At 38.1% G+C, this 15,558-nt stretch overlaps 1 protein-coding gene across 1 annotated transcript in view; it reads right to left on the reverse strand.

Annotated features, from left to right (window-relative positions):
- The window catches only part of KCNH8 (potassium voltage-gated channel subfamily H member 8), a 353,104-nt gene that overhangs the window by 152,492 nt on the left and 185,054 nt on the right, over window positions 1-15,558 (reverse strand). The window contains exons 4-5 of the mRNA XM_010959592.3: window positions 12,441-12,568; window positions 7,185-7,425 (exon numbers count right to left, since the gene is read on the reverse strand). Of these exons, the coding sequence (XP_010957894.1) occupies window positions 7,185-7,425; window positions 12,441-12,568 (369 nt within the window). The remainder of the gene's footprint in view (window positions 1-7,184; window positions 7,426-12,440; window positions 12,569-15,558) is intronic.

The raw sequence follows: 15,558 nt of genomic DNA on the forward strand, positions 1-15,558 counted from the left end.
TCGTGTGCCTGCTGGCATCTATATGTCCTCTTCGGAAAGCCCAATGTCCATATCCTCTGCTCTACTGTGCTTCTATTACTGAGTTGTACAGGTTCTCAATGTATTTTGGATATTAACCTCCTAGCGAATATATGATTTGCAAATGTTTTCTTCCATTCATTAGGTTAAACTTTCACTTTTTTTTTTTTTTGGATGGTTTCCCTCACTGTGCAGTTTTTTAGTCTGATATTATCCTATTCATTTACTATGGCTTTTGCTGTCCTTGCCTTTGGTGTCTGATCCAAAATATCCTCACCAAGACTGATACCAAGGAGTTTACTGTCTATGTTTTCTTCAAGTTTTTATGGTTTTAGGTATTACATTCAAGTCTTTAATCCATTTTGAGTTAATTTTTGTGCATATGAGATAGTAGTCTATTTTCATTTTTTTGCATGTGGCTGTCCAGTTTCCCTAACACCATTTATTGAAGAGACTGTCCTTTCTAAGGACATTAAGTATTCTTGCTTTCTTTATCTTAAGTTAATTGACCATACATGTGTGTGTTTATTTTTGGATTCTCTATTCTGTTCCATTGATCTACGTGTCTGTTTTTATGTCAGTATCATGCTGTTTTGATTACCATGTCTTTGTGATATAGTTTGAATTCTGAGAGTGTGATATCTTCAGCTTTGCTCTTTTTGCTCAAGACTGCTTTTGCTATTCAGGGTTTTGTTGTTCCATACATATTTTAGGATTGTATGTTTTATTTCTGTGAAAAATGCCCTTGGAATTTTGATAAAGGATGTATTGATTCTGTAGATTGATTGGGTAATATAACATTCTAACAATATTAATCTTCCAAGTCATGAGCATAGAATATTTTTCATTTATTTGTGTCTTCTTATTTCTTTCATCAATGTCTCATAGTTTTCAGTGTACAGGTCTTTCACCTCCTGGGTTAAATTTATTCCTTGGTACAGTGTTCTTTTTTAAGCAATTGTAAGTGGAGCAGTTTTCTTAAGTTTTTTTTTTTTTGATATTTATTGTTAGTGTATAAAAATGTAACAGATTTCTGTAAATCGATTTTGTACCCTACAACCTTCCCAAATTAGTTTATTAGCTCCAAACTTTTTTTGGTGTGTCTTTAAGATTTTTTATATATAAAATTATGTCATGTGCAAATAGTGACAGTTTTACTTCTTCCTTTGTAATTTGGATGATTTTAATTTCTTTTTCTTGCCTAACTGTTCTGGTGAGGGATTCTAGTATTATGTTGAAAAAGACAGACTAGAGTTGGTTTCCTTGTCCTGTTCCTGATCTTACAGGCAAAGCTTTCAGATACATACTAAGATGTTAGCTGTGGGCTTACCATATATGGTCTTTACCACGTTGAGGTACCTTCCCTCTATATCCACTTTGTTGAGAGTTTTTATCATAATGACTGTTAGCCTTTTTCAAATTCTTTTTCCACATCTATTGTGATGATCATAGGATTTTTATCTTTCACTTTGTTAATGTGGTGTATCACATGAAATATTTCTCATTATTTCTCAAATCGTGGTGTATGATCCTTATAATGTATTGCTGTATTTGATTTGCTGATATTTTGTTGGGGATTTTACATCCATGTGTATAAGGAATATTAGTCAATAATTTTCTTTTTTTTGTGGCACCTTTGTACATTTTGGTATCAGGGTAATGCTGTCCTCATAAAGTAAGTTCAATTTTTGAGAAGAGTTTGAGAAGGATGGGTATTCAATCTTCTTTGGATGCTTGGTAGAAGTCACCAAAGAAGCCGTTTGGTCCTGGACTTTGTCGGAAAGTTTTGGATTACTGATTAAACCTCCTTACTAGTAATTTGTCTATTCAGGTTTTCTACTTCTTCGCAATTCAGTCTTGGAAGACTGTGTGTTTCTAGAAATTTATCCACTTCTTCTAGCTTGTCCAGTTTGCTGGCATACAGTTGTTCATGGTATTCTCTTATGATCCTTTGCATTTCTTTGGCATCAGCTTTGTCTTCTGTTTCATTTCTGATTTTATTTATTTGAGCCTTCTCTTTTTCCCCCTTAGTGAATATAGCTAACGATTGGTCAGTTTTTCTTATCTTTCCAAAGAACCAGCTTTTAGTTTCATTAATCTTTTCCAGTATTTTTTTAGTCTCTATTTCATTTATTTCTCCCCTAATTGTTTACTATTTTCCTCCTCTTTCTAACATGGGGCTTTGTTTATTCTTTTTCTAGTTTTTTGGGGTAGAAAGTTAGGTTGCTTATTTGAGATTCCTTTGTTTCTAGAGGCAGACTTGTATTACTGTGAACTTCCTTCCCTCTTAGAACTGTTTTTGTTGCATTCAACAGATTTTGGTATGTTGTATTTTCATTTACCTCAAGGTATTTTTAAATTTTCTCCTTTGATGGCTTTATTTACCCATTTATGGTCAGTAGTATGTTGTTTAATCTTCATTTATCTGAGATTTTGTAAGTATTCTTCTTGTAACTGATTTCTAGTTTCATACCATGTGGTCAGAAAAAATGCTTCATATGACTTCAATCATCTTTAATGTAGTGAGGCTTGTTATGCTGCCTAACATACGATCTATCCAGGAGATCGTTCCACGTGCACTTGAGAAAAATGTGCCATCTGCCACTTTTGGATGAAATGTTCTGTATATATGTATTCACTGCATGTGGTCTAATGTGTTGTTTAAGGCCAATTCTTCCTTCTTGGTTTTCTCCTGATGATCTATCCATTGATGTAAGTGGGACAGTAAAGTCCCTAGTATTAGTGTATTGCTGTCTACTTCTCCTTTCAAGTCTGTTAATATTTCTTTTATGTATTTAGGTGCTCCTATGTTGGGTGCATAAATATTTACAGATGTTATATCCTCTTGTTGTATTTATCCCTTTATCATTATGTAATGCCTATCTTTGTCTCATTACTACTGTAATAGTAAAACAATTACTATTGTTTTATTAAAGTCTCTTTTGTTTCATATCAATATAGCTACCCAGCTTTCTTTTGGTTTCCGTTTGTGTAAAACACCTTTTCCATCCCTTCACCTTCTAATTGTATGTGTCCTTACATCTAAAGAGAGTCTCTTGTAGGCTGCATAGAGATGGGTCTTGTTTATTTATCCATTCAAACACTCTATGGCTTTTGACTGGAAGATTTAGTCCATTTACATTCAAATTATGGATAGATATGCACTCATCGCTATTTTATTAACTGTTTTTTGTTTCATAGTTCTTCTCTTTTTCTTCCTTCTTCTCTTGTTTTATGCCCTTGTATTTTGGTGGTTTTCTTTACTATTACGGTTAGATTCCTTTCTCATTATCTTTTGTGTATCTACTACAGGCTTTTGCTCGCATGAGGTTCACATATATATAAAATGTTTTATATATAAAACAGTCTATTTCAATTCGATAGCAAGTTAAGTTTGAGCACATTTTAAAACTCTATTATTACTGCCCCCTATGTTTTCTCTTTTTGATGTCACAATTTGTATCTTTTAATTTCATGTATCCCTTAATTATTGTGGTTATAGCCATTTTTACTTTTATCATTTAACCTTCATACCAGCTTTATAAATGACTACTTACTATCTTTACTATATATTTACCTTTACTGATGAAATTTCTACTTCCATTTGTTTGTTTGCTACTAATTAGTGCCCTTAGAAGTCCCTTTAACATTTCTTGTAAGGCCATTTTAGTGGTGATGAACTTTTACCTTTTGCTTGTCTGGAAAACTGTTTATCTCTCCTTTGATTCTTAATGACAGTCTTGCTAGATAGAAAATCCTTGGTTGGAAACTTTTTTCCTTTCAGCACTTTGACTATATCATGACACTCCCTTCTGGCTTGCAAAATTTCTGCTGAAAATCTGTTACCCTTGTGCACAACAAGTTGTTTTACTCTTGCTGCTTATAAGATTCTCTCTATATTTAACATTTGACATTTTAATTATAATGTGTCTTGGTGTGGATATTTTGGGGATCACCTTATTTGGAATTCTCTGGATCTGGATGTCTCTTTCCTTCCCTAACTTAATAAAGTTTTCAGCCTTTATTTCTTCAAGTAAGTTTTCTGCCCTTTCTCTTTTTCTTCCCCTTCTGGACCCTTTATAATGCAAATGTTATGTTGCTTGATTTGTCCCATAGGTCCCTTCACTTTAACTCTTTTTGCTGCTCTCTTCAGGTGAGTTCTATTGCCCTGTCTTCCAGATCACTGATTCTTTCTCCTGCTTCAATCAGTCCGTGGTCAAGCCCCTATAGTGTATTTTCCAGTTCAGTCATTGTATTCTTTAGCTGTGTGACATCTTATATTTTCTATCTCTTTGTTGAAGTTCTCACTGTGTTCATCTATTCTTTTCCGGGTTTGGTGAGCGTCTTTGTCATTTCCTCTGAACTCTTTACCTAGTTAATTACTATTTTTATTTCATTAACTTTTTTTCTGGGTTTTTATATTGTTCTTTTGTTTGGAATATATTTCTTTGTTTCCACATTTTGCTTGACTCTCTGGATTTGTTCCTATGTATTAGGTAAAGCAGCTAATTCTTTCAATCCTGAAGAAGAAGCCTGGTGGAGGTGATAAAATTTCCTGTTTTTCCTTTGCCCTGGTTCTTTGTTGTCTCTAGAAGCTTTGTGGCTGTCTAAGCAGCCTGATTGATTCGTGATAGGTCTCAGCTGTTGAGAGTGTGTCAACACTTGTCAGTATTCCAAAGGGAGGAACCTCAGTCGGCACTGAGTTCCAGGCCGACTGGAAGTCAGACCCTTAGGCAGCAGCTTTTAAAGTATGAAAATATATATAGTCCTCTGAGACTTCAGATGTAAATAAACCTTGTTGGCCTCTAGACCAGGCAGTTTGGAGGTGTCCCCCTGGTGTCAGTTGCGAAAATCAGGGGTCCAGATGAGTACAGATGCTCTTCACTGGGAGGGACTGGTGAGCTGTAGTAAGGCCAAGGAAGACCACAAAGGAGGCATCCCCAGTCTGTGTTCCTGAGAGCACCTTCCTGGACCCCAATGGGTGGTAAACCTGGAGCTGCCCTTCAGAGTGAAGCTCTAGGACAAGTAAATAGGCCTTTTTCACAGGAAGATCTGGAGTGTTTCGCTCTGCCATGACATGCCCAAGGACGGCAGCCTGCTGAGAACTGTCTCTCTGTTTCAGTCCCATGGGGCCCAGAAAGACAAGTTCCCCTGGCCACCAGAGCCAGGAAGTCAAGGAGCATCCCCTGTGTGAACTGTGTGCACTCAGTGGCATTAGTGGGGTGGTGGACAACCACGGAGGAGGGGCATGCCCACTAGCACCAGCAAAATTGAAGGAGCACAAAAATGGCACCTACCAGCCCCTCAGTTCCTGGAGAGATCCCCCAACAGCTTCTGCTCCGGCAGCAGACACTTTATAAGACTAGCTAAGGAATCCCCTCCACGTACGGTCTAGGCACTTTTCAGACTGATGCCTGTGTCGTTGGTCCTGGGGTGAGTAAGTCTGCATACAGCCCTTTAAGAGTGGAATTTCTGTTTCCTACAGCCCTTTGTGTCTCCTGGATGTAAGCCCCGTTGGCTTTCAAAGTCAGGTGATTAAGGAGCTTGTCTCTCAGATGCTGTTCTTAAGGGTGGGGTTGCCTGATGTCGGGCACAACCCCCTCACTCCTCAGGGAGAAGTATCATATGTGAGATTCTTCCAGCTGTGGGCTGCCGTAAGAGCAGTGGGGCTTTTGGTGAGACCATCTTTCTGCCTCTCCTACTGTCTCGATGTGGTCTTTTCTCTTTTGCCGTGAAGGAGCTGTTCAGCTGGTTTTCAGGTGTTTTTCAGAGGAAACTGTTCCGTAGGCAGCTGCAGATTTGCTGTGTCTGTGGGAGAAGGTGAGTCCAGGCTTTTCCTACACTGCCATCTTGAACCGCCTCTCCTACGATTTTCGGTTTAAATTCTTTCAAACTAGAATGTTGTTATTTTCCATTTAACAGCGATTTAATATCCGTTTATGTTTATACCTTTCCCGATAAAGAATGGTTTAAGTTTAAAAAAAAATTAAAGATAAATTTCCTTGAAATCTGTAGCCTTAGCGACCTACCTAACTAGACAACATTGCCATCTAGTGGCCTAAACATACTACGGCCATCACCTTTGGGGTGGGGACTGGGGTCCTAGCATAGTTCTGTCCAGTAAATGCAATGTTAACAGGGATGCCAAAGTCACACCAAGAGTATAGAAACCCTTCCAGAGCAAACACTGCGCACATTCAGTTAGAGAACCCAGAGCTACCCCAGCTCCACAGAGATAAAAGTACCACCAAAAAAGTACCCTTGCAACAAGGTTTTGATCTGCCCTTACTTTTCTTTGAACTTCTAGGGTCCATTTTTTTTTTCATTCCCTTTTTCACCGACTGCTTGAAAACTTTTTCCAAACATTCTCCCAACTTTACGATAAGGATGTTGCCCTACATCTCTGTGACCAGGTGAAGATGCAGGAATCAGGTTGCTGATGGTGGTCAAGAACTCTACAGGTGGTCAGTCTAAGCCTTAGTGGAGATCTAGAATCTGTCTTAGAATGAACAAGCAAGAGTGAGGCTTTGGTCTAAACAAGGTGAACCTTTAAGGGATAGGAAAAGGCTTACAGAGTGGAGCAGAGGCAGCTTCAGCAGAGTTTCCCAATATTCTAGAGATAAATATTCTTAGCAAACATCCCTCAGGGCCTCTCCTTTCAATACAATCAGATACTCAGCGCTTCTCCTAATTGACTAGAAGGTTTATGTAACCCTTTGCTTCTGTAACTAGGCCACCTATGGCAAACACCGTCAACATGCCGGAAAGGCACAGACGGGCATGGAGAACCGTGCCCAGGGCAGGACTGTTATCAGAACACCACTGATGGGTTCTTGCCAAGCTCATCTCTGACCTGGTACAGGTTAAGATCATAATAGATGTTGAGAGTACAGACAAAACAGCGGTTAAGTCTCTTTTAGCCCACTTTTGATAAAATAAGGATAGAAACAAAAAACATCAGTTTAGATCTGTCTGAACAAAGGAACAGTGAGAGAGCTGGAAGAGGCAATTTTCAGAAATCCAAATATGTGCTTCTTCAAAATTTGCATCAGAGGCTGAGTCATGCCCATGCAAATGGATCTTAGTTCAAATTCGTGTTAGAAAAATCGGGAACACACTTACTTCCCCTATGCAAATCTCCTAGGAAAGCAGCCGTCGGTTCTTACCTATAATAAAAAGAATCTCCACTGCAATGTCACTGACTGTTGTGCTCCGAGTTGTAGACAGGTCATCGTTGCCAATAAAGCAAACGTTGTAAGGAACGGTCACGGCAACATAAAACGTCGCCAACAGAATAAGCCAGTCCCAGCCGGCTTTAAAAGTGCTAAAATGCAGAAGTATGAATTTGGACTTTTTTGCATCAGAAACTTTATATTCCGGAAATGCTGGTTTATCTACAAAAACATTCTGTGGATAAAGACAAAAAAGGAGAGAAGGGAGAAACACAACATTAGACACAAGGAGCTCACAGCCTTACACACACAATTCTGAGGGGAGGATCATTTATACATGCAGTGTCAATCCATCTCACAAGTGACTTTTAAGAGGTCGGTGATGCAAAAAAGTAGCGATGTACAAGTTAAAACTGGGCAGAAATCTTTGCCATAAGTAACAGGGACATGCAGAGTGTAGTCATCAAGGTTAGTAAGTGAGTAACGCAGGGTTTGCTCATTAAGAATAAGATTGACCTAAAATGTCAACTAGAAACATCTGAAGTTGCAGGTATAATCCTACATACATTATAAAGACACAGATACAGTTACATCCCTACTGTCATGGGGCCAATCCATACATGTAGCATTTTGAGATGACAGTCATTATCTAAAAAATATATTCAACCTGAAATTCTTCTAATAACAGCAAAGGTACCTTTTTTTTTCCTAAAAAGGACAGAGATATATGATCAACACTGCATTATAAATAGCTGTTTCCATTTCTTTCAAAATATAACCAGGCTGTGGTGACTACCTGCATTTTGTGTTATGGTTGTTGGCGAAGTTTCAAGATGGAAACCAAATTTCATAATCTTGGTAGACATGGATTTATTTTGACAGTGGCTAGCCCTTGTTAAGATGGTAACGTGATAAACGGCTACTTAAAAGTTATTATTCAAGTCATGGGAGGAGAAAGGCAATGTTCACTGTGCAGCTGATTAAATGCAGGAGAAGAGCTGGAGTTTTTATAAATGCAAAAGCACTTGACTTGGAAGGCAGTCCAAACTGAGGAACAATTCTCTTTATTGCTCTGAAACAAAGGGAGGCCCAACAATAGCGTGTGCAGAAATTTGACAGCCTATGACCAGGCATTTGCAGACTTGGCTTTGACCTCAATTAATGAGAAGGACAAGGCAGGTCATGGCAAGTTATATGTGAAAGTTAAGCAGAATGAGCAGAACAGTTAAAAGCTCTGGAATACCTGCTGCCTTCAGGTCGTGGTGTTCTCTCGTGTCGGGTGTTGAGGGAAGGGCAAATTAATGTGCTATGTTCAGGGAGTCCTAAAGCACGTGGGGCATCAAGAAAGGCTCAGGGCTGTCAGGAACACTGGCTCTTTTGCGGTGACCGTCAGGGGCCAAATAGTTCTGCGACTTTAGTATTAATGCCCCTCCTGTCTCGCATCTCTCCTGGGTAGGCATCCCCAACACGTTTCTACCCCCTGTTCATAGCCTCACTCAGCCCACAGGGCACCTCACAGAGCCCGGAGTTCGTGCTTGACCCCTTCCAGGTGGCTCTTTGATGCCCATCTGCCCCCATATCTCTGCTCCATTCAGTTCCCTGACTTGACCCGCCCGCTCGCCTCATTCCCTGGATTCTAGGAACAAGTTCTAAAGGTGGACGATGGCATAAAACTGAGGAGGAAGAAGGAAGTACTGCTGTTAGGATTCCCATCGAAGCTGAAGCTGGTGTACAGGAGAAGGGAGACTTAGGGTCTAGAAGTTTTCATCTCGAGGCTGATGAGGACTTTTGTCGACATCAGGACATGATGGATTCTACTAAGATTTTTCTTTCAAATATTTACATCAACAACATGTTACCAAGAGCCATGGAAAAATACCTCCATCTTTACCCAAGTAAGTCTTTTCCTATCATGCTACCAAGATGAAATTTTTACTTTATTTGAGGGAGAAGCCAACTCTAGAAGTGAAGGTTTGGAAAACTTAAGAAACAATTTTTTTTTTTTGCTAATGCTGATTATATGAAGAATTAGTGATGCTGATGCAAAAGACGAGCCATGTAATAGTTACATCCACCCATAAGAAAATAAATCACACTATTTCATTTTTACAGGCTACCTGAAACATAGTATTTAAGTTATTTAAAAAGGTACTAAGAATCCAGTACATCTCAGATTAGACTTAAAATTTTAAATGGGTTTTAATTCAAATTCTGCCTACATCTTGACACAATTACCTGAGTAGGGGGAAGAAAAAAGGAATAGATGTCCTTTTCTTCCCATCACTGTATTTGTAAAGTTTTACTAAGAACCTTTTCAATAGAAGAAAATTTCTTACAATTGGAAAGTGTGCTTTTAGCAGGGAGGGTAAAAAAGACACATTATTCACAACCCTAAAACATACAGACTTTGTCTAAAGAATAATACAGCCAACTACTCTCGATTTTAGTTATATACTGTGTTTTAGTTTTGTAGCATATTCTTTAGAACCAATGGTTTAACACTTGTTTAACCTCAGTTGTCTCTAAATTACTGAAACAGTTCTTGAGGCCAAAGCCTAGTTAAGGTTAACTGTTTCCTAAACTATTTTGCAACATTTCTTGGAAACTAACTTTGGAATGAGCAAAAGGATGGGAAAACGTTTCTACAGTCATGATGCCGGGTAATTGCAGGGTAGTGTGTACCTCTGGTGACTGCCGGCACGGGCACCCTGCTGGTCATACTTGGGCATCTAAAGCTCTGTCCTTTCAAACTCCCAAGGCTCCCGTGTGATCTTTCGGGATGAAGACACTTGCATCATCCCAATGTCATTTAATAGACAGAGTAGCAAATCAAGGAATGCAGAAATGAAAAATCTTGTCCAAGCTGCACCAGGCAAAGTTGGAGCCAGGACTAAAAGGTGTTACATCCTGATTCTCAAAGCTTGCTAATGGCCTGATGAGCTCATCTGTTCAGAGCTGAATCACGTATTCCTGCTCCACGGAACTCCATCTGAGAAGTAAAAGGGAAGGCAGAAACACAGTGCCTTTGAGTCAGAGGGTAACACGGCTTGGTCCCCTATCTGCTGGTTCTACTTTTGAGATCTCAAGTAAGTTGTTCTTTCCCATCATTAAAATGGAACTAATAAAAATCATTTCTAGTCCTGGACCGCTGTAATGATACCACAGCAGCAAAAGGAATCTGTAAATATTGAAGAGCTACAAAAAATACTTTTTTTGGCCTGTGAATGTTCATATCACTAGAATTCCCCCAGAGGCTGATTGTTTAGCCAATAAACCATCCAGATCATTGTTTCCCCTTCCTCCTTTTCTCTTTCTGCTGCCTTTTAGCCATTCGGTTCTGTTCTCCTTGAAAGGAGACTGTGAACAGGGCCAGCCCTGATTCCACATTTTGTTGTCAGAAATAAGTTACCTGTATTGTCAGAGTCACTGTGTCTATTATGTGTCTTTAATTACTATGTATTACTTTAATGCTCCATCCTGATGTTTGTACTTCTTAAATACATGCAATTTAGCAAATTAGTCAAGCAGTGGGAGTTATGATTTTTTAAATCAGGTTTTTAAGTACTGTTCTGTACTTTGGTGAATCCAAGGGGGGAAAAAAACCCCAGCATTTTCTGAGAATGCATTTTGAAGCTCACTACTACTTGTTACATTTAAAAGATTCTCAACTAAAGGTTGGAGGACAGTGTCACCTTTTAGCATCACAGAATCTGTGGCTAATATTCATTTAGGGGCTTTGTTGCCTGCCTTGCGTAAAATCAAGCCCAGATGTGGTTACCTTTGTTTCTTCCTAGAACTTGTTTAGTGGTACTGAGGCTGACCTGGTACCTGAAAGCAGATACAACTAGGCACAGGGGAAGGTTTCTTAAATCAAGTGGTGTGGACAGTGTTAAGTCTAGCCCTGGACTCTCAGGAAACCAGTGTGACACTAAGACACCTGGTTCCCCTAGAAAATCTTTATACTAAGTCAAGACAAACTGAACAGTGTGTAACCTTCACAGCGGTGCGTGGCAGGTCCACATCAGTGTGGGTGACAGTCCAGGAGCACGAATGGATGGAAGCAGCTTGTCTGGCTCCCAGGGAGGAATCCCATGGGAGCAGAAGCAAGTTTGTTAGCCCTTTCACGTCAGGTCTCACTCCGTATCTGGGCTCATGCATCTTTCCTTGTTCGCCACAACCAGCTAAGTGGCCACTTTCTGTGTTTGATGCACGACTCTGTTTTAGCAAAGCATTTGTATATCAGACTAGGCAGTCTGGAGCTCTTGATGTAAAAAGGAAGATGCCAAAGAATCTCCTGTGCCTCTAACTCCCAGAACCAGTGGGTCTGAGATCAGCTCCCAAATAGCTCTGGGTGGTTAATGTGACTTCTTCTAATGTCATTGGCAAGTTAGACCCCAAGTTTCTATGTTGGCCACCCATTAGTCACACTTACCTCCTAAGATGTGTGTCTGGAGATGTCACAGTGTGAATTAATGACACTACCACCATTTGAAAAATCATCTTTGAATATTTACAACTAAACAGACATAGTTCTGGATTTCTCAGTCAAGTCTCTTAGTTCTAAGAACCAGTGATGAAATTAACTGTGAAATCCTGGAGGACGTGTATCAGGTAGAGCTCTGCAGTTACCTTTTACAGGTACAGTCATTTGCTGTGATTTTGGACAGATAAGCACCAGGTTTCAGAAAGTTTCCCTACTGTAATTTACTAAGAGCACAACTTTTAGAAAAACTACACAAAAATGGCATGTAATTTCAAATTCAATGTTCCAATATGTGAAATTTCAATTGTGTTTTGCCTAAAATGTAAATGTTTACTTGGAGTAACAATGATTTGTTCATGATACCCCTGGATGACAGCCTTAAGTGAAATCAGATAAAGTGCAGAATAGATGGAACTGAAATTAAATTTGAGACATTTTAACCAACAAACTACAAACGTGCAGTATGACTTGCTCATCATCTTGTTTGTGAAATGCAACCAGTCCCACTTGTCGCGTCCCTAATACCACACTGTCCTGGCTGCAGTAATATTCTATGCTGTGGTAACAGCATGATTGAGCACTTTTATTACAGAAATGCCTCGCGACTGCCAACCTTTTCCAGTTTGTTCTTTATAGGAAAGCACAAGCCTAAGTGTAAAAAAAACTAGAAAAGCCAATAAATGAGTAATTGGAGCTTTTCTTTAGAGAATCAAACTTTGCCACCAGGGGAAACTCTAGCATGCATAGTGCACACACACACCACCTACATTATTTATTTTCAATTTGTTCTTTTCTCTTCTTTGCAGGTGGCCAGAGATGTGATAAAGGACCGCTCTGCTCCGTCTCCGAGCTGAATCAAAGTGGGTCCCTGCTCTTGATCTTCCTTTGGCTTTATCTGGGGGAAAATAAAACTCATTAAGCACCGATGAATGTATCATTTGACCCCAAAACGTCATTTTGGCAGTTCCTTTTCAAGAGTACATGTTTTTCAACACCTAAAATTATCTGCTGGCTTCTAATGACATTTAATTAAATTTTAGTTCTTTACAATTTATATATACATATATATATATATATATTTGTATCACCAAATTAAAGTCATTTAAAAAAATTAAAGTAAAACATACAAGAGCATAGAGGAACTCTCAGAGAGAAAGTATCCAATAAAAAAATCTTACTCCTTTCTGCTGCTCCACATTTATATCCCTAATTCTACTTTCAACATTTTTCCCAGAAAATATCTAATGCACATGGTATATCCATATTTGTTTCTTTGTATAAATAGAAGTTTATAATAAGTGATTTACATACTAATTTTTCCACATCAAAATAATATAAATCATTCCTAATATGAATATTATAACTCTCTCCTATTGTTTTTTATCCCTAAGAGTATACTATTTAAGGATATAACTAGCCTTATTTATTTTACTCTTTCCCTATCATGAACATTTAGGTTTATCCAGGATTTTTAAAACATCTGTATAGATAATCTAGCAATGAAAATTCTTAAATGCTTAGAGCCATGCATTGGTGTGCAAGATATTCAGTAAGTAAATCACTAGCAGTGTATTTAAAATTTAAAATTTTGGTATACACATTCCAAATTTCATTCCAGCAACTTATACTCCCAGCAATAGCGAGTGGATGGTGTCTGCTTCAACACACACATTAAATTATGAAATATAAAACAAGTGTTGCCTAACATTTGGATAGTTGAAAAATGCTATAATATGTTTGAAGTTCATTTTTGAAATTATGAATGTGAATAAGCATTCACTTAAATATTTATTGTCCATTTGCATTTATTTTTATGAAGTCTATTCATATAATTTTTTGCCAATTTTGAACTTAAATTGGTACTTTCCTATTTATTTCTAAGAGCTCTTTGTATATTAGTCACCATTTTCTCGTCAGAGGGGCTGCCAATAATGTTCCCATTCTGTTACTTGACCTTGGATTTCATTTATGCAGTATAAAAACTACATTTTTATGTTGTCAGACTTATCAATCTATCAATCTGTAGTGTCTAGACTTTATGCAGAGTGAAACTGCATCATCAAACTGTCCACACTCAAAAATTATTTTTAAAATCTAAGTTTGCTTTTTCCCGACATGTTTATGTCTTTACTTTTTAAACATCTAAACCTTTAATCCAATTGTACTCTACTTTAGTAAGACTAGGTAGGAATGCAGCTATTTTATTTTCTTTCCAAAAAGCTAATGCCCAAGAGAAATAGATAAATTGATTACATGACATTAAAAAACATTTAGTCTCTATTTGGTCAGTTGGTGAACATACAATTTCATCCTAAATAAATTGCATGTATGTTACAATAATTGCAAAACATAAAAATTACAAAAATAAATTGTGTATATATATTACAATAATTACAAAGTACAAAAATTATAAACTATTATTTATCTAAGCTTCATCATCAAAGCTCTATAGTATTATAAAGGCTGTCTGATTCCTAGTCATAAAAATGATTTGGTTTGGTTTTTACACTGGGGAAGTATTATTGATGTAACTACTATTGATTGCCACTGTGTGCCAGGCCCTGTACTTGATCCTCAGTATTAATAAGTTTCAATTAACCTTCATGAATATTCAGTGAAATAAACATTATTATATTCTATGTACAGAGGAGAAAACTGGAAGGTCCAACGTCATGTCCTGTGATCACAGGGCCAGTCAGCAGCAGAGCCAGTCTCCAAAGCCAGATTGGTCTAAACTTCTCCTTCCACCCGCAGCACCAAGTCCCTTAATGATGTAAACCAACACTCAGGAACTGCTGCCTGGTGTTAAGTGTCACATACACTAATGGGTATCATAGTCGCTGCCCATCTGAGCCTCATCTGTAGGTGCTTGAAGGACTCAGACCACCCCTCAGTCTCAGTTCACCCTGGGATGCTTTTAAGGACCAAAAAATAGGATGTTTTATTCACTGCAAAAGTCTAATCTGATGTTCCATTTTTTTTTTTAAAGAAAAAAAATAGACTTTGTTAGAGCAGTTTTAGGTTTGCAGCAAACCTGAGCACCAAGTACAGAGATATCCCACTGACGGTACATGTTCTTTAATTGCTTGCCATTTGCTTCAAACTTTGAAAGAATGTTTAAAATATGATATATTACTATAGACTTGAATCACTAAAAACAGATTAACAACAAAAACAATGTAGAAGATCAAAGGGGGCACTTTTTGGGGAAGCTTTTTGGAAACTCGACTGAATAAGGCACATTTCATTGTATTGCTGAAAGTTAAGATCATGTCTGCATGCGCTCAAGTTTTTGGTCTGCAGAGAACTCTTGTAAATTACATCTAAAAATGTAATTATCGATCCATCAGGGCGTAATTTTAAATATATTTAAATTGTAAAACTGCCAGAGTTTTAAGATAAGGTCTCCAGAACGTGGTACAAAAGGCCAGCAGGCTGTTTATGTAACATCAGTCAGTATCAAAATGCCAGGTGGAATTACAGTGCTAAGTACAAAATGGACCAGATTAGAGATGTGTGACAGGCAATAAGCCAAATCCCTTCTCAGTGGACAAATCTAATTATTGGTGAGATTTTCCAAATCAAACAACAACAGTTTCACAGTTCTAAAAAAAAAAAAAAAAAAAGCCCCTCAAAGGGAAATGTCAAAGAAATACGTATGTCTTGGTCTTGGCTCTACAAGGAAGGAAAAATAAAGTTTCCCTTAAAAAGTTTTAGTCACAGTTTAACATTCCTGCAAGATTGGGCTTGAAAGTCATCCCACTTAGGTGATCTAAAATCTCCCAAGCAAAGGAATGAATTTAAAAGGATCTTGAACCCCATAGTAGACAGAGCACAGGCTTAGCATGCACGAGGTCCTGGGTTCAATCCCCAGCACCTCCATTA

The sequence above is a fragment of the Camelus bactrianus genome, chromosome 1 (assembly GCF_048773025.1).
Source record: "Camelus bactrianus isolate YW-2024 breed Bactrian camel chromosome 1, ASM4877302v1, whole genome shotgun sequence".
Lineage (NCBI taxonomy): Eukaryota > Metazoa > Chordata > Mammalia > Artiodactyla > Camelidae > Camelus > Camelus bactrianus.